The sequence below is a fragment of the Falco punctatus genome (assembly GCF_963210335.1).
Source record: "Falco punctatus genome assembly, chromosome: 9".
Classification (NCBI taxonomy): Eukaryota; Metazoa; Chordata; class Aves; order Falconiformes; family Falconidae; genus Falco; species Falco punctatus.
Window position 1 is genome coordinate 26,131,508 of NC_137589.1, and position 23,999 is coordinate 26,155,506.

The 23,999-nt window shown below is 40.0% G+C and overlaps 2 protein-coding genes across 4 annotated transcripts in view; both read left to right on the forward strand.

Moving 5' to 3' along the window:
- The window catches only part of TBC1D12 (TBC1 domain family member 12), a 45,110-nt gene extending 39,931 nt beyond the window's left edge, over positions 1-5,179 (forward strand). For 2 of the 3 annotated variants that reach the window (XM_080403550.1, XM_080403551.1), the window contains 4 exons: positions 676-804; positions 1,126-1,235; positions 2,996-3,254; positions 3,497-5,179. In XM_080403550.1, the coding sequence (XP_080259676.1) occupies positions 676-804; positions 1,126-1,235; positions 2,996-3,254; positions 3,497-3,565 (567 nt within the window). In that variant the 3' untranslated portion in view covers positions 3,566-5,179. The remainder of the gene's footprint in view (positions 1-675; positions 805-1,125; positions 1,236-2,995; positions 3,255-3,496) is intronic. The other variant, XM_080403552.1, reaches the window with a different exon arrangement.
- Positions 5,180-5,431: 252 nt separating this feature from the next.
- On the forward strand, positions 5,432-23,101 carry NOC3L (NOC3 like DNA replication regulator). Its single transcript, XM_080403561.1, has 21 exons — positions 5,432-5,538; positions 6,904-7,111; positions 7,502-7,625; positions 10,422-10,579; positions 10,691-10,747; positions 11,789-11,919; positions 12,559-12,720; positions 13,262-13,355; positions 13,557-13,732; positions 13,951-14,079; positions 14,503-14,634; positions 15,045-15,125; positions 15,718-15,818; positions 16,281-16,353; positions 16,431-16,494; positions 16,582-16,653; positions 17,617-17,798; positions 18,027-18,155; positions 18,768-18,865; positions 20,695-20,779; positions 22,589-23,101. Exons 1-21 carry the CDS (start codon positions 5,530-5,532, stop codon positions 22,718-22,720), a joined length of 2,397 nt encoding a protein of 798 aa, XP_080259687.1. The 5' UTR covers positions 5,432-5,529; the 3' UTR covers positions 22,721-23,101.
- Positions 23,102-23,999: the final 898 nt, after the last annotated feature.

Consider the following 23,999-nt stretch of genomic DNA (forward strand, 5'->3'; position numbering starts at 1 on the left):
AACAGTGGAATAATAATCACTGCAGTTGAAATTGGTAAAATTATTTTTAGTATAATAAGTATTCAGATCATTAGTTAACAACTACAAGAATAATGCTCTTCACTCTGATTACAAGCTAAAGTGTTTTTGAGAGAGTAATCATGGAAAAATGTAAACTTGTATTGTAGCTCACCACTTAAAAGTAATGTTACATATGTGAGCAAATACTGTTTGGCAAGTGGAAAGATATGTGTTGACTGTTCTGAAACAGAATTTTGTCTCAATTTCAACATATCTGTCTAGGTCTAAACTGTCCCGTATGTGAGGGTTTTCTCCATGTCTGTTTTTCCCATAACAATGAATTCAAGGCCAAGTTTTCTCTCTCAGGAGCTCTGCGTCCAGTCTGTGTAGTTTTAACTTTCTTGCACTCCAAGTCCTGAGGACTTGTGATCATGAGACCTCCCAGAACTTCCATTAAAACACCTAAAACCAGCATCTGAAAAAACACTCCTATTTCTTGCTGAAATCAAATTGACTGCATGCATAAAAATTATTTGTCTGTGTTGTTTCTGTCATCTGGAAATGTTACACAATGGTACTTGATATATTGCAGACTGTAAATACTTGCATTTCCAAAGATATAAGATGTACTGAACCTACTCACCTATATTTGCCCGATGCTTTTCCCACTTGAAGGTACAAGGGATGTCCTTCATTGCTGCTGTGCTCATTCTCAATCTGGAAGAGGCAGATGCTTTCATTGCCTTTGCTAACCTTCTAAACAAGCCATGCCAGCTGGCCTTTTTCCGTGTGGATCACAGCATGGTATGCAGAGAGTTTTTTTGGTTTTGAACCATAACAATCTTTTGAATTGAAGCATAGCTGATTTATTGATTAATTCCTTTTGTCCTATTGAATAGTGGAGAACTTTAATCTGTGGTTACAAAATTGAGAATACCAGATACTAATGCATGAAACGGAATCCACTGTTTTGATTTTTCCTCTAGAAACGCTGAATTGTCGTACTTATCCCAAGAAGTCACATTGCGCTATGTTGACAACCTCAGTTTTTGGTGGGGTTTGTGTTATTTTACAACTAAGTGTTCTTTTGGTAACTGCTTATGAAGTGCTTTACTGTCTCTACAGATGCTGAAATACTTCGCAGCCTTTGAAGTATTCTTTGAAGAAAACCTTCCCAAATTGTTTCTTCATTTCAAATCATACAGTCTTACTCCAGACATATATTTGATAGATTGGTGAGTTCAGAGGACGCAGCAAACCTAACCTTAGAACTGTTGGAACACTTTCCTTCCATTTTGCTATAGTTTTTTCAGCAATAGAAATACAGCATAAAGAAAGCATTCAGTAGGTGTGTGCGTACCTCAGCTTTTTAGGTCTTGTGAAGTTGTGCTGAATTGTTCTGTGCAACTGCAGTTCCTCTGTCAGGATTCACACTTTGTGAACTGGGACTAGGAGTGACACCTATTCATATAGAAAATGAGACACACAGGCCTCCTGTGTGTCTGATTTTCTTGTTGCTGAGGTAAGACTCAGCTATGTGTAAGATAAGTAGGGGAGAGGTGGCTACTCCGTAATAGTTGTCTTACGACTGATTGTAAGTGACTTGATTAAATGAGCATTGTCAGCTACTGAATAAAATGTGAATATAGGAATATAGACTTTAAAGCAGGAGGAGGATGAAATTTAGGACCTGGTTTGGGAAGGGATAAACTTAGAAATACAGTGAACATTTTCAAGTAATGAATGCTCTAAAGCAGAGAGTATCAAACTACATTATGTGCCTGTAATGGAAGGCAGTAATGCAAGCATCCTTGAATTGTATGTAGTGCTGCCAGATATGGGGTCTATTCACAAGTGTACGTGTGGAGAAAGATATGCTTCATATAGGGTTATTATATGGGTTAGAAGTTTCCAATAGAGTATATTGAATTAGGTAGAATTAAATACAAAAATGCCGTGTCATTTGAATTTGGGCTGTAAGACACAGCTTATCAGTAAGTAGTAAGCCTCAGCAGGAGCAGGTTGTACAACAGCAGCATTGAGGCATGAGTGTGCTGCAGTCCTGAGAGTTTAGGCAGATCGGGAGACCTATGTATGTTGCAGAAATAGTGCTAGAATATTCTGCTTCCACTTACCTGTGAGAAATGAAGATTGTTATTCCTGCACGCGTTCCAAAGAAGTCCTTGAGATAAAGAGAGCTCCTCTTATAAAGGCAGAGTAGAAGAGTTTATGGTAGTCTGGGGTGAGGAGTGTTCTGAGGTTCCTGAAGCACTTCCTGATAGGAGTAATGGGGAAACAGAGAATGCTGTGTTTTGTATCAAGGGAACCGCTATAAATTTATGGGAGGGGTTCAACAATAAGGTACATACAGCAGACTGAACTTTCTGCCCATGTATAATGAATGCTTTTTAAAAATAAAGTTTGTAATAAGAAATACAATTGGACTCATCTTGTAAGAAAAAAACTAACTGGTTTTAGATGGTGATTTTTAGTGTGAATAGACATTCACAATGTATCACAGGAATGTAGTTATTCTCATGGGTAAGTTAGTGGGATGTAGCCTTCTATTGATGATTTGTGGCTTTAGATTTTGTGAGTAACAGCTGTTAAATCATATGGCTTAAATAGTGGGAAGGGTTGAGTTACACAGTTACGATCTTTGTTGCTTAAGTTTTTATTTGTATATTATACCCTGTTTGAGTGTAAAGAAGTTTGTAACCTCTCTAGCCACAGCTTCCTAAAGGAGGTGGCTTTCAAATGGAAGATTTCCTGTAGCATAAAAAGAAGATGCGTTTCAGAGTAGGAGTTCTGACTTCAAAAACAGGAGACTTGTGAATCTTTGAAATATGGAAAAAATAAGAACATATGAAATAACTTGTCATCTGTTTATTCTCAGCTAATGTAACTGAGGTTTAAAGGGGGTTGTATTCTCATCTTTCTGAAATAGGTTGAAGTTACAACTGTTCCTTTTTTTTTTTTTTCTTCTGAATTGTAGGATTTTTACACTCTACAGCAAGTCGTTACCACTTGATCTGGCCTGTCGTGTCTGGGATGTTTTCTGTAGAGATGGGGAAGAATTTTTGTTTAGGACAGGATTAGGTATCCTTCGATTATATGAAGATATTCTCCTGCAGATGGACTTTATTCATATAGCACAGTTTCTAACAAAACTTCCAGAAGACATTACATCAGAAAAGCTTTTTAGTTGTATTGCAGCTATTCAGATGCAGAATAGTAACAAAAAATGGGCACAGGTGAGTTTTTCTTGGATATATATATATATTCACATATATAAAAAACCAGACGTGCCACCATGTGAGTATATGGGGCACTTAATGGCTACTTTATGCTGCATGTCTGGCTTCTGAGCAATGGGCACTTCCTTTCTAGTGTCTTATTTTAGAAACTTATCTCCATGCTAATATTGTGGTGGTTAATATTGATCTCTTTTATAAGGCAGACTTTTTTATATTCCTAAAATAATTTACTTTTCCAGGTGTTTGCCTCACTAATGAAGGACAACAAAGAAGGGGACAAGAACCACAGCCCAGCACTGAAAAGCTAATGTAACGTTGAGGTCAATTGAAAATGTGGAAAACCACTTGATGATGACAAAGGAGTTTTCACATCACTTCTATGTGGAAAAGCACTGTAGAAAGTGTGAGAATGAGGTGGGAAAATGACACAGCTCTCAGTGGAGTAATGAACTGATGGAATCTTCACCCTTTTGCCAGTATTAGCTTTTGTCGTGGGAAGATTTGTTTTCACACAGAATACTAAAACCTATGAAACTGAGAAGTCGGGGAGTTCATATTTAATACTTTAAAAGAATCAGCTCAATGCAATAAACATTTGTAATAACTTCTGTTGGTACTTTAAAAAAAATTTTGAGGCATAACTTTTTTTACAAATACCACAAAGGCACTTTTTTGGGTGGTGAGGGAAAGCTAAATCTTAAGGCCCCGAAACTGCTATCCAAACCAAATGCTTTGGTACAAATATTACCTCCAAAATTAACCATTTGAAAGTATTGAGGACCAAATAAGGCTGTTTGGTATGTTTATGTGCAAGATGGTTAAAATTTGGGAAGGGGTATTGTCTTTCTTGCTTGGGTTTTTTTTTTTTAAGTTGCAGCTTCATTCTTCAGTCTGGGCAAATGTAATTAACTCAGGAACTGTGGACATATTGTGCCCAAACCTGTCAGAGCAAAAATCATCTGAATTTTAAACAGTGGTAAGATCAGGGCTATTATTTTCAGAGCGTACAGCTTTCAAAGAGAGTGGTGTTAAGCATTTGTTTTGGTGTATCAGTTGTGCATCTTATTAAAAATGGAGGGTATTCTGTGAAAGGGTTTTGCCACCAGAAGTTCTATTTTGTCAAGCCATTTCCAACTCAGAAGTACTTGCATGTAACGGTGAACACTAGAAACTGACACAGCTATCTGCAGACTTTGCGTGGTCAAAGGAGCAGCCACTTGTAACACTTCAGAATAATGGAGATACAGAATTGTTTTTGAAACTATTTTTTATTAGTGTGCAATACTGAAATCCAAAAAGCATCTGGTTGAGTGATAATTCTTTTAACATCTTTAACTGTGAGACACAAGGTCATATTGAAAGTGTCAGGGCAGATGTTTTCGAACATTTCCAGTTCTCGAAGATGCTGTACCACAACTTGTGATTGTAGGGGATGGAAATCTGCAATGGATAGCACTGCAGGTGAGGAACACTTGCACTCTCTTGGTCCATTTTTGCTAATATTTAATGTAAATAAATTCCTTACATGTGGGTTTTTGTAACTGGTCCCTCTGTGGAAATCAAGTCAAAATTACCATTATGTATTTTTAGGTGCAGGAGGCTTCCAGGTGTCTGTTGTTTAAAAGCAGAGTCTACATAATTGGGGTAAAGATTTTAGTGTGGTGTAACTTACATTTACTATCTGATTTAAAAACTACATATATGCTACTCATAATATTACAATTTGAAATGTAAATGTCAGATTTTCTTAACTTATGTATTCACTACTTTAATTGGATCCAATTTGTCTTATATTTTTGTGTTATCTTGTACAGTTTTCTTACTTTTCAACTATAAATCTGTATATAACTGTAAATAGAAGGATCAAGCCTTCCTTTAAGACCACTAGTAACAAGCCCTGTGTAAATAAAACGTAAAGCGGGTGGCTGTTGTGCTGCTTTGCGGATCCTCCGTGCCTCGCTGGGGAGCAGGGGGGCGGCAGGCCCGTACCGCCGGGGACGCCGCGTTCGGGGGCTGCCCGCGGCGCCGGCTGCGTCCCGGTTCGCTTTGTCCCGGCTACTTTTGTACCGGCCGCGTCTCGGTTCGCTTTGTCCCGGCGGCGTTGCGGGATGGGGCGGAGGCCGGAGCATTGCAGTAACGGTGGGTGGGTTTATGGAGCGCAGGGCCTCCGCCGCCAGGGGGCGCTGTGGCGGCGGGGTTGGGGGGCTCGGCTCGGCTCCGCCCCCGAGCGCCGCTTCCGCCGCCGGCCGCAGCGCGCCGAGGGGCCGCCGCCATGAAGCCGGTGAGGCGCGGGGGGCTGCGGGGCCGGGCGGGGCGGCGCTTCCCGGGCCTCCTGCTGCCCCGTGTGCTGCGGCGGCAGCAGCCTGGCGGCACGGCCGGCGATGCGCGGTCGGGGCCCGGGCCTCTGCCGCGGGCTCTTCGGGAGGGGGTCGCTTTCCTGTGCGGGCTCCAGCCCCCGGGCCGAGCGGGCTGGGCCGGGGCGGCCGGGGCCGTGGGGCGGGAGGGCGGTACAGAGCGGCGTGCCTGAAGGGCTGCGGCCCGCCCCGGACTAAGGCACGGAATGAGGAACGGCTGAGGATTGTCCGTTCCGCTGAGGGGCGCGGCAGCCCGCAGCGTGCCCTGCCCGGCGCTCGGCGTGGCGGCGGGGGGCACAGGCCGAGCCGACCCCCGGCAGGGCCGTTGCCGCCTGTCGCGGCCCTGGCTCGGGGGCCCCGTGTGCGGCGTAGGGGCACGCGTCGGTGTTCCTTGTCTCTGCAGCGCGCTCCCCGTAGGCAAAGCTACAATGGAGTTTAAAGGTGAACTGACAAAAATTCCAGGTTTGAGGAGCCCCACGCTTGGCCGCCTGCTGGAGGGCTACATCTTGCCTTACCGAGGTTCTGGTGCGGTGGCCCGTGGTCTCCCCGCGGCCCCTGCCTTCCCGCGCCCCTCGCTGGGTGAGCTGTGCTGGGGCCGCTTCCGTGCTGAGCGCTCTCGGGAGAGGCCTGTGGTTTTGACACAGAGCACCCGCATTGAACTGTGCCTCAGGGCTTTCCGTGAGCCCTCGTTCTTCTGAGCACTGTGGCCCGCTGAGCTCTGGCACCTGTAACACGTACGTAGCTTCTGCATCGTGCTGTTCTGAGCCTTGTACAGGCAGCCTTGGCTCGTCGGTACAGCTGCCGCCTCTCGTTATGGAGAGTTTGGGTCCGGAGAGGGCGAGAGCTTAGCATGGGGAAATGTGCTGCAGGAAGACACTCTTGTGCCAATACCTTAAGCTGCCTTAAATTACTGGTACAAGTACCAGTACCTTGTCATATGTTGGGTCAGAATGGCATCTTGAAGAAATGAGGTAGAGTGCTTTTGAGCACACAGGGCAAAGAACTGTGCCCTGACGATCTGTTTACCGTACTTAAAGTGTTTGTGTGTCTAAAAGTGGTGGACATAGGGTTTAATAAAGAAGTTGTCAAAGAATGTTTCTGTAAAACATTCTTCACAGGCCTCAAAAATGTAATGTGGTTGGGTGACGTTGGAGCTAACTGATGCTACTATTTGGAAGAAACACATTCGGCCCTGATAGAAAAACGAATGTAATGAGATCAGAAAGAATGAAATAAATTCCACAAAGGCTATGAACATGTCAGTTACTTGTAGTTTTCTGTTTGTTTCCTAGAGAAAAAACACAAAACGAGTTCCAAGCTTTCGCAAGTTACTAAGAACTAGTAAAATAAAACTTGACAACAAATTAAAGAATAAACAGTTCAAGCAGCAGAGTGCTGCTAAGAAGTATCGAAAAGAACAAAAGAAGCTAAGGGAGGCTGTCAGAGATGCTATCTCTAGAAAACCTTTTCCATTGGAAGAGTGCAAGAAAAAGCAAGTTGGTAAGTGTTTGCTCGGAGTTATTTTTGTAAGCAAAAAGGTATGGGGGTTACTAAATATCCTACTGCTTCATGTTGTAAAATTATGTATCAAGAAAACAACATTTCATTTTCTGCGTACAAATAATTGTTGTCCTTGTTTAAAGAAAATAAAAAGGAGAATTATGAAAAATATAAAATGTAGCCATTCTGGCAACAGGATCTGACAGCTGGAGATAGTAGAAATGTGTGTGCTATGGTCATTATTGGATGACACAAAACACATGCAGAAGGTTGATGAGCTCCAGGTGGAAGTAAGCTGTAAAATGGTCTCACAGGTGTAGGCAGAGTTAGGCTTTCAAGTTTGAATATACATGCAGGATCTTAATCTTTACATACCATCTTCTAAAATAGCTGAAAAATGGAAAGAAGAGGAAGAAGAGGCTCTTCCGCTGGACATGATGGATGAAGATGACTTAAAATTAATGGAGGATTTGGCTCAAAAAGCATCCTTTTTAACCAGAGATCTTTCTTCTAAGTGAGTGGTGTCGTGTTGTCTGCTTTTCATACTAATTCAGTTTTGTGTGGTTAATATGTAATTAATAGGTAATGTAATACAGATGTCAGGAGGTCACTTTCAGTCTGGTGTTTGTTTGTAGTTCCAGTTTAGTGTTTCCTTAGTCTGTCAGTACATTCAGTATTAATGTATTGATGTGTATCAGTATGTTCACCTTCAGGATACTATTTCTGCACAGTGTTCCTTCCCGTGAGGTCCTTGGCTGGGAGATGAGTAGCATTCCTCAAACTGAAAGAAATGTTTTAATCTGTATACGGACTTTTTTTCTATATAGAGTGTTCAGGACACTCCCTGGACATTGGGCCACTGTGTTTTCCATATTGCATTACAAACTGCTGTAAAAAGACCCCAGACAGTTCTGGAAGCCATGTCTGTTAAACCCATGCAACACCACAACATTCATACAAAAAATTTGTTACCAGTTTTCTGGAGCAAGGTGTTAGGTAGAGTTCGCAATGAAATACAAAGAAGGATAGTACTCTGAGTTGTAGAATTGTAGGTTTTTACAAATACAGTTCTACAGAGTAGTCTGGTTACACGATTGATTGAAAATCTTAACTTGCCTTTTTTGATGAATGTGAAAAGACTCTCTATGCCTAACTGCTGTAGGGTAGTTTTAATTTTCCCTGCAAAGTTTTGTTTTCTTTAGTTCTGGAGCGGTTGTTTCAGACTAAATGTTGAAATGAGCAAAAAGCATATTTTGTTCTTTTCAAGAAGAGAGAGCATTCTAGCTTTTTTTTGCTTTTTTTTTCCTGCTAATTCCAGTACAAATGAATTTGTTAGTGCTCACTGTAGTTACTAATTAATAATTTAGTCTAGTTTGTAGGGAAAAAGTAGTAAAGTACTTTTTATTTCCAAAGTTGCAGTTGTGCTGTACTCTACTGTATGGTCTCTTGTAGCCACATTGCAAGTTCTTGAATTGAAAGAATTTTACTTTAAACCTTCCCCTCCTCCCAAACTAACTGGGTGTCATGCAAGTTTAAAGTCTTGCAAAACTCAAAATTTATCGTGTGGGTTTATTTAGTGACATTTTTCAAGTTGCAGTTCGGCATGTCTTGTGTTCCTTTTGAGAGGGCATTTTTAGAATGGAAGAACACAATGGAAGGAGTTGCTCTTTCACCTGTTCTACTGTTACTAGTTTTTAGCTCCTTTCATAGTGTTCCCTTAAACTAGAGAATGTCTTTTTGATCTGTTTTACTCTCATCAACTGTAATAATTTTTAAGAACTTGTCAGATATTACCTCACTTACATATTACCCACTTCTGAATTACATGTTTGTAATAGCACAGACTAAATACTTAGCTTCTTGTATAACTATGCCCAGGCTAGAAAGATATCCTGTGAAAGGGTGGTACACCACACAGGGTTATTTCTGTTACCCTTGGACAGTGGGGTGTGACGCAAGCTTTCCCAGTGAACGGAGTAGAAAAGTGATAGTAGTAGTGGTAAAAGTTAACATGGAGTAGGGATGCATAAAAACGTGCACGTACTGACCCACTCATTACCACATCCTGGTTAAGCATTGCTTGGAAGGCCAAGGCATGGCAAGGGAGAGCGAGGTTGTGGGACATCCTAAGCAGGACATTGGACTGTTTGTCCAGTGAGAGGGTCCTGTGAGTTTGTCCAGTGAGAGGACTGCTCAGGATTAAATGTTTAGTGAGGTTCAGCCCTGTCAGGGCACCTGCTCATGCAGTGGAGGAGCACAGTGGGGAGGGAGGCAGGTAAGGCAGCACTGTGGCTCAGGGGAGAGACAGGCTGTGATGAGATCCTCATATTTTGCACCTTTCTATTTTACTTACTCTTTTCCAAAATTTTTAATATTTTAGGGCTGAAATCATGTTTCTGAAGGATGTTTGCCTTTACAAGCTTCACCTGATTTGTTCACTGTTGCCTTATTTTGAAAAGTCCCTGAGTCACTTACTGCCATATGAATGGGAGCAGTGCTGTCTCAAAACCCATCAGCTAGTACTGGGGCTTCCAGATGCCTGGTATGACCCAGAATTTCCCTTGTTTTCACAGCAGTTGTATTTTCTTCATGCTCAACAGATCAGTCACAGACGTGTAGAATTCCTGTTCTAGTTGAGTAGTGTTTGGATACACAGGAAAGGTTTAATCTACGCGGGGACAGCAAGGCTGAAGCTGGTGCACTGTCCTTACAGTGCATGCATAGACTGATTGTGTTGTGTGCAGGGAATCTGAGTCTGGGATGTAAAACTACTTATCATACAAGTGATTTTTACTTTCTGAAGCCTAGCAGTCCATGAGCCTGGAGCTTTCAGAGTCCTTCATGTGTCTGTAGTTGAAACTCTGCCTCTTATAACAGGAACACTGCTTTTGTTCTTTTAAGACAGACCACGTGGCTTCAGTAATGTGATTCTTCATCCCTAGCTTTTAGGTTTTTAATAAGATAAACAGGTAACACTTCATAGTGTGCCTGTACTATAAGCAGTTACACCATTTAATAATTTTTTTATATAAATTCAGAATCAATAGAAGCATTTTACCTTTGCTTATTTCACACTTAGTTTCCTAGTGACTCATTGTCCTAAATTCAAAGATCCTATACAGATAAATATTAACATTCATTGATTAAGTGGTGACTAGTGCTGTCAATGGTGAACACACTCAAGCATACCATTTAGTAAGATCAGCCCTTATTTATTTTTCTAAGTGCAGACATTTAATCCTGCCAGTATACTGTCATACATGGTTCTTGTCTAGTTAGATGACTAGTTACTTTGCCTTGTATTTTTCAGTGAACCTGTTCATATCAAAAAACGAAAACATGAAAGTGTGATTGAAAAATATGAGAAGGTGCCAAGACGCATGCAGACTGAGCCAGAAAAAGAACTCATCCATCTGCTCCCCATCAAAGACAAGGGTGGCATTATTCCCCAAACTATGGAAAAGCCAGGTAAGACACAGATTCCAGAATAGGTGTAGTAGCCAAGATGTATATAATTTGTTCTTTTAAAATTCTACAGTGTTTGTTACATATGTGACACTAGATGCTCTTTTTTTGCAGCTCTCAATGTTGCAGAGGATGAAGAAGAGGATACAGAAGAAATGGAGGAAGCAGACGGTAATAAAACATCATGTTTGCTTTTTGTTGGGTTTTGGGTTTTTTTTGTTTTCAAATCACTGACATATCTGAAGACTACTTCACTGTTCCCTAAGGAAGTTTGTAATTTACATCCATTTTGTTTAGGGTGTTTTTTAATATATTCATTTTCCTATTGCCCCCAAAGTGTAACAACTATTCAGAGCTTGCTTTCTTACCTGTTAGGATTCCAGGGCCTGAGGAACAGCTGGCTTCAGAATCTGTTTTTAAAATTACTTTGATTTTCACCTGGAACTGATGCTTACATGAAGCCCCTTATCAGTTGTGTCATCTTTGCTAGCGAGAAGGGAAATCTTGCTCTTACAAGATATACTCTTGAGTATATGCTGTGGTTCTGGTTTGACTACTCTGAGGTCATTTTGAAATGCCTTTCAGGACGCAGACTTGTGTAGGCTTTTGAGTGTCTGTCTATGAAATTTTTCTGTTAAAACACCAGAATACCAGGAAATTCAGATTTTCATTTGTAGTTTGCTATCCAGTTAAGTGTCATGTTCAAATAACAGTTGCAGTTGTAACTGCCACTTGTGGGTTGCTGTTCTCTAAATACAATCTGAAGTTGAGGGAAGACATGCTTGTAGGAAAATAATACGCAGAAAATACAAATAAAACAGTTGTGTTTTTTAAAAGAAAAAGTGAATGGTGAATAATTTGCTGCAAACTGCAGAGCACTGCAGTATCTTGGCACCATTGGGGTCATGTGTTGGGTTTATATGTTCCCACTGTACTTAGGGAATACCATTTGCAGATTCAAAAACATTTGATCTGTTTCTTTTTGCAAGCATGAGATTTTGGAGTAGAGCAAAAATTAATCTGGGTTAATATAGGCTCAGCAAGGTCATTCTTAGAACTTTTTTTACTGTGGAACTGCTTTGTGTTACTCTTGTGTGGGGTTATCATGGTAGCCATCTGAAATGCAGTATCTAGAACTGTAGTTTGCAATATGGTATTTGTTAAGGGGCTTCCCTAGTGACCCTCTTTTCTAACTCTCACACCTTGTGTTAGACTCTACTGAAGAACCCCTGCCTGCTCTTACTCCTGAGGAGATGGCTGCTCAAAGGAGGCAAAAGCTGCAGGAAAGGAAGACGCACATAGCTGCCTTAGCATCTGCCATTCTCTCCGAGCCAGATGGCAATGTAGGTAGCATTTACTTCATGTGCGTGTATGTGTGCCTGTGCTGTGCAGTAAGTCAATAAATAAAGATCTGAAGTGACCAAACAACACCAAAAGCATAAAAACGCGTGAGCAGAACAAGGCAGAAGGTCAGTGTAGTATCACTTTTCAGTGAAACTGCTGCCATAGATTGGTACAGAGGAGTTGAATCAGGTAAAGATCCAGATGACTGTTCTGTTCAGGAATTATTTGTCCCTCTGAATACTAGTGGTTTTAGGAATAATACTGTCTGTGGTATTTCCTGTCCAAACAACCTGGTTCCTGAAGCATGATCCTTATTTAAGCTCAGATTTCAGGGTTGTATCTGATAGTTCTCAATGTTTCATGATATGCTAGTAATTTTCTGTAATCCTGTGCAAGTTTGTAATAGCCAGGATAGTTTGAACATTCCTAAGATAAAAATTCTGTTGGGATATCTAGCGTTTCTTGGCTCTTTGTGTAGTGCTAAGTAGAGTGTAAGTAACTGCTGAGTTAATGGCTTTCTCTTTCTACTATTTGAAAATGAGGCACGTTTCTTGTGGCAGGCTTGCTGAAATGTACGTTGTGCTTGTACATCGGTTTGTGGGTGATCTGCTGCTGACTTTGCCTCTTTTCTTAATCAGATTAAAAAATTGAAGGAGCTGCGTGCCATGTTGATGGAACAGGATCCTAACGTGGCTGTGATTGTTCGGAAGCTCGTCATGGTTTCTTTGATGGAGATATTCAAAGATATTGTGCCTTCTTACAAAATTCGGCCTCTCACTGAAGTAGAAAAGGCTACCAAGGTGAAATACCACGTTTCTTCATAGAATATGGAGTATTGTGGGGTCAAAAGTAGTTACACCAAACCTGGGTGACTTTCATCATAAACCTTGGAGTAAGACCGTGTTTTGTGTCACGCTGAAGAGAACTAGAAAGAAAGCAAATTATGCAACACTGTTGCCTAACCACCACAGATTTCTTTGAAATGTGTTTAATAATTTGCTGAACAAATGCAGAGTTTTCTGGAGCTTGTTTTTAAACAATTCCTTAGAAGGTTACTTGAATATAGGTAGTGCCATTTAGAGTCATGGCTTTAAATAACATCTAGTTGAAAATTTCACTTCAATCTCTATAAATGAGATAGGCCTAGTCAGAAAAGGCCCTCTGAGCACAAGAACATGTATAGAAATCTGTAGAAATATTTTTAATACATTTCTGGGAATGTCTGTCTAGAAAAAAAACTTACTTAGATATCTGATACTTGTTTTAAAACAATTTTTTTTCACCATTGGCTAATTTCAGGATTTAGATCTCCAGATAAAATTAAATTTGTATTATTTATAGGTTAAAAAAGAAACTCAGAAACTGAGAGAATTTGAAGAAGGCCTTGTGAGCCAGTATAAATTTTACTTGGAAAATCTGGAACAAACAATTAAAGGTACAGTCAACACTTTCTATCTTTTGTAGTAAATGCAGAATTGTTTGTGGCATACCTCCTCTGACTGAATGCTGCCAGCTGTCTTTGAAATAGTGCTTGCATGAAGTATGCAGGAGAATGCCTGCAGTAACTAAAAATGTAAAAATTTAGAAGCTCCTCTACATTCTGAACAGTAATAACTAAAAATAATATTTTGTGCAGATTGGAAACAAAGGAAGTTGAAGAAAAGCAATGTCATCTCATTAAAAGCATATAAAGGTCTAGCAGAGATAGCAGTGAAGTGTCTGTGTGAGCTCCTTGTGGCCCTACCCCACTTTAACTTCCACAATAACATTATTGTTCTCATTGTTCCACTCATGAATGATTCATCAAAAATGGTGAGTGCTTTTATGATTAGGGGAAGAGTTCTTGTTTTGCATGAAAAATAATCTATTTCTGAGCTTTATTCCACAATATCCAGATCTTGTGGCCATATCTTTTCACTATTTTACAGGCTGTGTCCACTTCCTATTTAGTAAATACCATCAGTATTATCAATTAGCTGTTGTCATGGACTTAGCTTTACAGAATAATTTGTTTTAATTTACTTTTTCAGATCTCCGAACTGTGCTTTGAGGCAGTTAAGAAGCTCTTCAAACAAGACAAGTTGGGCTATGCTTCCCTTGGTGTAGTTAAGGTCATTTCTGGCCTTGTGAGGGGTAGAAATTACGATGTCAGACCTGAGGTAAGAGGCTTTCTGTTGTACTACATGATTTTCTTCTGTCAGTGGTTTAAAAGAAACCTGAAAGTTAAAGATAGTGCAGTGGCTGGCTACAAACATACAGCCTCCTTACTCTGTCAGAACACAGGCAGCCTAGGAGTGGGCTGAGTCAGAGGGTTAGAGAGGGAGGGAGGGATGGGATGGGGGAGGAGGAGATCAGATCCCCCCACAGAGGCGTGGGTTAAGTCAGGCAGGGAGACTTGAAATGAGAGAGGCAAATGGAGGAATGGATAGAAATGAACAGTATTGGGGAAGGAACAGAGAGGAGAGAGACAGGGATGAAGTAACAGGAAGGGGGTAAACAGAAGAACTTTTGACCAGCTGGAATGGAATTCAGGATTTCTTACCCTCTGTCATCTTTCATGCATTTATTTTATTTTACAATAGGTGTTAAAAGTATTTCTTCACTTGAGAATTAAGGAAGTAGAATTACAAAAAGATTCTGAAGACATTGCACCAAAGAAAAAGTTCATGACTTATAAAGAGAAAAGAAAAAATCTTTCAAGAATGCAAAGAAAGGTATGACCTGAGCTTTCTCAGGCTCTACTTCAGTGGCTTTATGCAGTTACTTGTTTTAGCAGTGATTGCACTTCTCCTGTTGCCGTTGTTAACTGCCAGCATCAATGATGAGTGTTTGCATTGTACTTAAATCTCTGTAGAACCTCATAAATGTTCAATTACCTTCCTAATTTTTTTCTCTTTCTGGTGTTGGTAATACCTTTGCTTGTTTCTGTTAGGAAGGAATATATCTAAGCTGGTTACCTTAGATATACTTAGTATCATCATATATAGATATACTTAGTAGCATCATAGGGTGACTTAAGCAACTCACCAGACAGATTTGTTGTCTGGGTATCTTTGGAACCTGGACATCCAGGCTCTTCAGAAGCATTTAATCTGTTGTCTTCAAATCAAATGTATGTTTTCAGTGGAAGAAAGCAGAAGAGAAACTGGAACGAGAACTCTTGGAAGCAGAAGCGTCAGAAAGTAAAGAAAAAAAACTGAAGCTGGTAAGTAATTCAGAGATTATTTTTCTATTTTTGCACGGTATCAGCTTCTAACCCTTTTGTAACCAAGTGTCTCCCCTCCATCCCAACCTGTCAGCATTCCACACTATATCTAATTTTGGAAGCTTACAAATATTTTGCCTGTGCCAAAGGTCTAGGTTTTAGTAAACCAAGCCCTTTTGGTTTACCCAGGAGAGCCAACTTACCCATTCCGATTTCCTTCTGTTCTCTGCACAATAAGGTATTTGAATCCATTGTCATTCATGCTTCAGGTACCCTGTTCCATATGACACTATGTAATGGCTGTTCCCAGCCTCTCGGACTGGCCTTTAGGCAAAAGAGGAGTGTGGCTATCATGGATGGACTGAGGGAAGAGAGGCTGTGTAGCTAGGAGAGTGTGATGGGACAAAGTAGGGGGCAGGAGGGCAGGACTTGAGCTTTTCAGCATAAGAAGAGCAGAGAGCAGCTTTGGCACTTGGTCTGGAAGGCCTGAGTGCAGGCTTAGACAGAGAGAAGCATTTTCATTTCAGTTTAAGTGAAGTAGAAATATCCGTTTTCCATGCTTAAGTATTTTATTTCATTCTCTTTCCTTCAGCACACAGAGACCTTGAATATTGTATTTGTAACTTACTTTAGAATCTTGAAGAAGGCTCAGAAGTCTCCACTTTTGCCAGCCGTGCTAGAAGGTCTTGCAAAGTAAGAACCAAGTCCACCTTGTTTCATGTGTGTTAGAAAAGACATAAAGCACTGAAGGGATTTTTGGCTTTGAAAGGGATTTCTAAGCAGTGAGAGAAGATGGTCCCTGACAAATTTGTTGAAATTCTTTTATTTCTCTGCTGAAGTTTTCACCTAAAATAATTTCAATGTGATGTGTAATTTCCCATGATAGAATTGATGTGATGCAAACCCAGCAGGGTGTGATGTGATTCCATCATTTTGTCTGATTACTTCCCGAAGAACATGAGCATGTCTCTAGTGCTATAAGGATGCTGTGATTAGCAGTTGGGGGCTGAGTCATCCATGTATGTAAAGATAATAGATGTTCAGCATTTGATTTAGCTTTGATTTTAAGGTGCAGATTTTGGCTGTTCAGGATACTTTGAATTGAGTTTTCAGATGATGTCTATAGTTTAAAAATAAATATCTCTTTGATTCCAGGTTTGCTCATCTCATAAATGTGGAATTTTTTGATGACCTGTTGATTGTCCTTCATTCTCTTATTGCATCTGGGGTAAGTTGAGCTTACTTTTATTACGATTTCCTTAAAATTGTATTCTTTTGGGTACTTAATCAGTTTTGTGTTCTTAGGATTTAAGCTATCGTGAGAGTCTTCACTGCATTCTCAGTGCTTTTCATATACTCTCTGGTCAAGGTAAGAGATCTTTAAAAACAAACTTTTGTTTAATATTGTCTGATAAATTAACGGAGTAAATGTATTTATTTGGGATTACATTAATAGGTGATGTCCTTAACATTGATCCAATGAAATTCTACACACATCTTTACAAGACACTGTTCAGCCTACATGCAGGTAACTCCAGATTCTTATTTTCAGTGCTTACCTAGATAATGTTTATTCTACTTGTTTGGTATCATACCCTTAATGTAGTGTTAATAAACTACAGTTGTTTTAAGATACCAGAGTCCTGAAAATGTTACTGTCTGTTCGAATCTACTTTTTTCTGAAGTTGCACATTGCATTACTGCAATACAAATACTAGAAGTATTACTGCAATACATGGTAACAGGTTCTAATCACATCACATACTTGGCATGCCCTAATGAAGCGATCTCTGGTAAGTGTTTATCCCGTCCTCAGTTTAAGCTTTTTGACTTCCTTATAATTGTTTCTTTCAGTGACAATTTAAAAATTGTCTATTTTTCCTTTGATTCTTTCTCTGATGGAGAAGAATCTCTGATTTTTCTAATGTAATTTAAAAAATAATTCCAATTTAAATTCTGTTTTCTAAAACCTTCTGGTTTATATTTCTGATCTTTATAATTTTGACATTCTAATTTTATAATCTAAATTTTCTAATAATTCTAAGAAGCTAAATAGTTTATGAAATAATTATAAAATTCTAAATTAACATAATTTTAATTAACTTCATAAATGTGTATTCATTAAGGAGGAAGGATTGAGAGAAAACATTCTGCATGGGTAGAAGACTAAATCTTTGCATGATTATTAGATGATATAATGTTTAGGGTTATAACACTTAACTGCTTCTAATGTTTAGATGTTTTTGATGGAACAAATAATTTCTTAGAAAAGAGCACAAAAAACAATGATACATTTTTTTCTGTTCAAAGCCAGACTATTTTTTTACCAAAAAAGGATGGATGCTTATGGCTGTATTGCATTAGTGCTGTGTTTGAACTTCTTAGCTTTCATACTGTTTCTCAGGTTCCAGTGTGCAGTCAGTAGCAGAGTATTTAGCTGTATGTTCCTCGAAATGGTTATTAACTGTTTGTATGAAATTCTGCTTCTGAGGTCGTACCAATGATGATATAGGGATTGTGCTCCAGTGCCTCGATGTCATGTTTGCCAAGCGGAGAAAGCAAGTTTCCCAGCAGCGAGCTCTGGCTTTCCTAAAGCGACTTTCCACGCTTGCTCTTCATGTACTTCCAAATTCCAGTGTTGGGATCTTGGCAACAAACAGGATATTAATGCAAGTAAGTTTTACATGTTGGAATTTTTAGCTTACTGTTTAAAAGGTTATTGAGTTTTTTCGACAAAATGATTTAATGTAAAATATTTTGAAGTATCTTAAGCAAGAATAATGAAAACAGAGTATCCTTAAATGCTGTGAGACTGATTGTCACAGAATGAAACCAGAGCTTAACCGTGTTATAATTGGATGTGTAACATAAGCAATTCAGTCTGGTTTTTTTACATTGTAGACGTTCCCAAAGATGGACCTCTTACTAGACAACGAATCTCAAGGCAGTGGAGTTTATCTCCCAGAACTAGATGAACCAGAGCATTGCAATGCTCAGAACACAGCTTTGTGGGAGCTGCATTTACTGCAGGTTAGTGCGCAACTGAGTGATTTGGGAAGTAAAAGTCAGCAGTAAACAGCTGCCAAATGTTTCTATGTTTTAGAAAAATAGACATCAGACATCATCAGGCTTACCAAATCTGGCACACATGAACCCATTCCATACAAAGAGGAAGAGCAGTGCGGTAGTACAGGGAAGGAATGAGCTCAAAAGGGAATGTGCATAGGTACCACACAGGATCTTACTGCAGGTTGCCTACTAAGACTCCTTTGGAGGCTTTTCCAATCTGCTAAGTTCCCTGGCAGTCCAGCCCTTCTCTGGGGAGTAGCTGACACCTTGATGTCTCATTCCAGCCAGGGTTTAGCGTCTGGGGAGGGCTTCCTCTGCTCTTCCTCCTGCCTTCTGGGAGTAGAGTTAGATTAACCGTGGAGAGTTGTACTCACAGCCTGACTTACTAGTGAATAAATGTATGACTGGGTGTTCTCATTCATTTAGCCTCAGAAACTGTTTTGGGATGCTTCAGTTTCTCTGTCTAAAACAAAAGCAGAACCTTCCATCTTATTGAAATGGAAATAAGTGCGAGAATCCATGCATAAATACATTATCCCTCAGTCAACTGTCTTCTTTCTTCCTTTCTTTCAGAGGCACTATCATCCAACAGTGCAGAAATTTGCAGGTCACCTTATTGCTGGAGCTCCAACTGAAGGCTCAGGAGCTCTTTCACTTGATTTGAGCCAAAGGTGAGTTACCAGAGAGTTCTGTTTATAAAAATAGTGCCCTGAAAGGAATCTGTTGCTCGCACTTCACTAATGGAATCCCTAAAAATAATTATCCATGAAGTTAGAAGATTCTTCAGACTCAGTTCCTTTGTTGTTCTGCCAGTATAGAATACAGAATGTTGACAGCCTTTTTTTTTTTTTTTGCTTGCCTTTTTTTTTTCCCTTTTGAGGCTTGTTGCCAGGCTGTGACAAGGGTAAAAATCTCACAGTGCAGTGTGCTTTCTTCCCATGGGAGAAAAATGTCTGCATTTCCTCAGTAGCAGCCCTGATCTGAATATGGATCAGGATCACTGAACTGTGGCTGTCCAGTGCAAACTGGAAACCAGTTTGCAGCATAAGGTCCATCGTATGTTAAAACATAAGAAAAGCCATCCTGGTTCAGACTAAGGATCTAATTCAGCATCCTGTCTTCGGCAGTGGCTGGAAGCTGGTGCCTCGGAAGAGTAAAAACAGGGCAAGCACGTAAGAGAGACACTGTGAGCAGTGTGCTAGCTTCTGACTGGTTTGAGCCTGGTAGATTTCCTGAACCTCATACTGTTTTCTGTTTAGTACCTCTTAATGGAATTCTTTTTAGTGTCCCTTGTACCAAAGCACACGTTTTACAAATACGGCATTGTTTGGTAACGGTTCCATGAGTACACAGCTCATTACATTAAGACCTACCTGTTATTTTGAACCTGGTGCCAGCGTGCATTGTTTAGCAGTCCCTGGTTCTTGCTCTGGGAAGTGAAATGAGCAGTCTGCTCCAAGACTCTTTCTGTGCCTCGTGTGGCTTGGTAGTCCTCTTTCATACTGCCCCTCCATCTGCTTTCTCTTCTGGCTGAAGGGATCTGGCCCAGACAGGAGATGTTCCATACTTTTCATCGTTGTTGCCTGTTGCTGAATTCAAGTGTTTAAAGATGAGGAAATTGGAGACTTGGATGCAATATTTGAGATGCGATCTGTGGATTTATAGTCTGATGTAACTATTTTTTATTCTGTTCTGTTTCTTTTGAACTCCAAACAGCACACACAATCCCATGAAAGTATCTGTCGTAACAACAAGATTTTTTTCCTTATGTGATAGTAGTCAGCTCAGAGCCTGTTGTTTTTATATGAAGCTGAGATTGCTTTTCTCTGTTTTGTCTTTTTGCATACTACATTTCATTTGCCATTTTACTTTTGCCATTTTACTAACCATCTCATACAGCCTATCTGTTCTTTACAAGCAGTTCATTCTTACTACCACAAATAACCTGGTACTCTCCAGCTCTTCTTCGAGCGTGTTGAAAAACACAGGTCCTGGCACAGACCTTGGGGAAATCCACTGTTTCTTCCTGTCATTGCAAAAACTGATGGTAGACTCCTGTCCTCTGTTCCCTGTCTTTTAACCAGTTCTTTTCCCATGTTGTGGTCTTCCTTGTTCTCACACGGCTGCTTAGCTTTCATAAAACCCTTTGGTAAGGAACCGTTGGGAATTCTAGCACATTGTGTCAGCTAGATAACCTTTATCCACTTATCTTTTTTTTGTTGTTGTTTTTGTGTTACTTTTTCAAATATGTACAAGGCAGGCAGTGACTACTTGGAGCTCTGGCAAGCCAACAGAACAGTTTTCTTGTCTCCCATTTCTTCTGTCCTACAGCTGAGTATTTAGACTTGCTTTTACTTGCATTGTTTCCCAGCTGCTGGCTTCCAGCCTTTTCCAGGCGATGCTTGATACTCTGAAGAGTTCTCTTAAAGCATGGTGGAGGGTGCGGATGGTGTGTGTGTGTCTCTTGGTTTGGTGTTTTTCACTGTGGTTTTTGTTGCAGGCCTGCTACAGAACTTTTTGAGGCATACAATACGAGAGGAATGACCTTTAATCCTCCTGTTGCATCAGTAACGCCCAGAAGAAAGGTACCGCCTCATCTCTGTGTCCTTTTTTAACTACATGATGTATCAGTATAACCTGTGTCTGCTGGCTCACTATGTATTTTCCCACTTGGGCTTTCTGGTTGCTGTACTTTGTGTCAAGTATTATTATTTTTTTTTAGCTGGTATAAGATAGCTTTTGTTCCTTCTTTGTAGTCAGTGCTATGGGAAGTGGAGCTGTTCATACAGCATCAGTTAATGTAGCAAGGTGTTGTAGCTGTTGTTTTATTTACTGTTTACACTTTTCAGTGTTTCAGTGCAGATTTCTTGTCCCTCTTTTGTAATGATGAGCTAATGTTTGTTCAAAAGGCAGCAGTAAAAAGCCAGCTGTATTTCCCCGGTGTGGGTAGCTGGCAGGACAGTTGATTTCCAGAGCCTTTGACTTAGTATGTAGGAGGATACTGATCCCTATTAGTGTCGCTTTGTAGCTTAAAAGTGTAAATTAGAAGGGAACAAAGAGCTTGGTACTGAGAGGGGAAATGGGTGAACAATTTTTAGATCCTCAGCACTGGATGTGTTTGAGATGCCAGCCCCGTTGAATGTACAGTGAGGGGTGTGTCCTTTAAAGTGATAGTTTTCCTATTTCCTAATGAAAACATTATTTTCTTGTTTTATTTATATATTATTTATTAATTATTTTATTTTAATTTTATATATTATTTATATATATTATATATTATTATATATATTATTTATTAATTATTTATATATTAATCTTGTTAGTGCTTTCAAGTTTTAATGTAATGTCAGCTAAAGCCTGGTGAGCAGGTTTTTTTTTCCATTTTAGAGAAGCAACTTCTGAAAATGTATTTGTACCTAGGAATTCTGTCCTTTTACAATGACTGCATGACATGTCTGTGCTGCTGGGGTGTTATATCAGCAGCTCTGGCAGAACAAGGCTGGGAACAGCAGGTAGAGTTCTGTGTAGTGCAAAAAAAAAAAAAAAGAAAGTGCACAAGTTCTTTAAGGTAGTAACAAAGGAAGAGGAAGATAACGGAGAGAACAAACTGTCCGTAAGTGGTTATAATGGACATAACTGGGAAAATTACCCTGGAATCATTCCTAGTCTCTGGTTGTTTGGCTCATTTAAGAAATTTTGGCGGCATCTAAATTTTACCCTATCTGTCCTGCATGCTTTCCTTTGTGTGCCGTGCTGCCATTGTCTGTCAGCACCTCCCCCCTGCTGACAGGAGCTCTGAATTAGAGTTCTCTTTCCCTGTGCACCACTAAAGAGGATCTCATTCGACCTTGAGTCCACAGAATACTGGACTCTGCAAGTGTTAAGAGTTTAACAGGGAGGTGTAAATCATGTGCAGAGCACTAGGAAAGAGCGGAGGGCTCCGGATCTGGCTGCAGGCAGAAGGGCTCCCTGGAGGCAGGGTCAGGGCATTCCGTTCTGGCTTTGCAGCCTCTACCACTACCGTTATTACTTTCATTGGCCTTTTGCTCGGAGATGCTTGATTTATAAGGTGTGCTGAACAGGACACAGTCTGTAAGCGCCTTCAGAGCTGGAAGCTGTGGCTACGTGCGGTAGGCATTCTTCTAAAGCCCAGTTTACAACCAACCAAAAAAAATCTTCACCAAAACCATGAGCTTGTGAAGGACTGCCTGACACCTTCGCTGCAGCCAAGTGAGTCTTACTGGCAGGCCAGGTACACTTGAGCTGCCAGTTCCATAGGTCTAGTCTAGATGACCAGGGGCACGGGAGAGGAACAGGACTGCTAATCTAAGCTATGCGTGGAAAACACATACTGGCCTTGTTTAGTAACGCAACTAATATTTTGTCATTTTCAGGATACATTCTCGCAAATGGGTTCATTTATAGATGAAGAGCTAAACAAACAGCTTCAACAACCCCTCAGTGAGACTGCTGTTCACAAACCCTTGGATTTTGCTAAACACCTGAAGATCTCATCCTTGTCGTAAATGTATCTATCAGTCATGTTCAGTTGGCTTCTTAACTATGGAGAAAGATGCTGAAAGGAATTTCCACTCATCATTGAAGGAATTCAAGTAGGCTTTTGTCTGAACATAGAAACACACAAAAACCGTAACAGCATTTTTTCACACAGAGTTAAAAGGCCTCTGCCGAATCGCCGAGCTGAGGTTCTCAGGGCTTGGGAACTGCAGTCACATCAGTAATTTTAAAGGATACAAACCCAGGTCATTTAAAAATTGTTTGCAACCATAAATTAAAAGTATTTTTGTTTATATATTTTCTAATTTTTATAACAGAGTATAGACATCTGTGTTTCTGAGAAGTCACTGGGTTGTGTTGATAAATTAATAAATATTTTGGAAATTTTACCATGATGTTGACTTCTTTGATGTTTAAGATACTTAGAGATTTGGAATATGTATTGCATTTTTTGTGTTTCTCTCCTGATGTCTCCTAACCACTTGTCTCACTTGAAATGATTTTGCATTTGGTGGGTTTTTTTTTCCTCTGGTGACTCTTGGTATTGGCAAATTGAGATTTCTGAATTCCAGTTGTGAACTGTCACCACGATTGGATGTTCTACTGCAATGTCTTCAGTAAGCCACTGCTGTCAAGAGTACTGGACAAATTCAAGGTAAGAATTTAAATCTTTTATTTACCTTGGAAGTAATTTTCTCCCCGTTCCCCAGATACTAGTTATTGCTTGGTTGTTGTAGAATGCATTTTCAGCTGTGTGTTGGCTTTGCAAACAGTAAGTAACTATATATGAAATACTTTTGTATTACTGGCTTTATGCGAATTCCATTCTACAGGGACATGTGGTGGGCTGGCCCTGGCTAGCGGCTAATACGTTTTGTAGTGTTTAGTTCTATGATGTGATCGTGATATGTGTTGTAATGTTTGCAAAGCTTTTTTTGTTCAAGTTACTTCCGAAAATGTGTCTTTTTCTCTAGGGTATTTAGTCCTTTATCCCGATTTATGGTTCTTAGATAGTTTTATACGCAAGTAATTTATTGTAATTCATGTTTTTACTATTAATCAGACTAGTTCGCCAACTTTCAAGTAGTTAAACATAAATTCACAAAGATTTTTAGAATAGACATCTGTTAATGGATTAGAAAACACATGTTTTAATATGTAGATTACAATACTGCCTACATAATACTGATGGCATTATCTGTGTTCCTGTTTATTTAGGTTGCCATTCCTATAGCTTTTGAGTAGTTCCTTTTAGTTCTGAAGTGTTTGCAAATAGGAATGTGATTT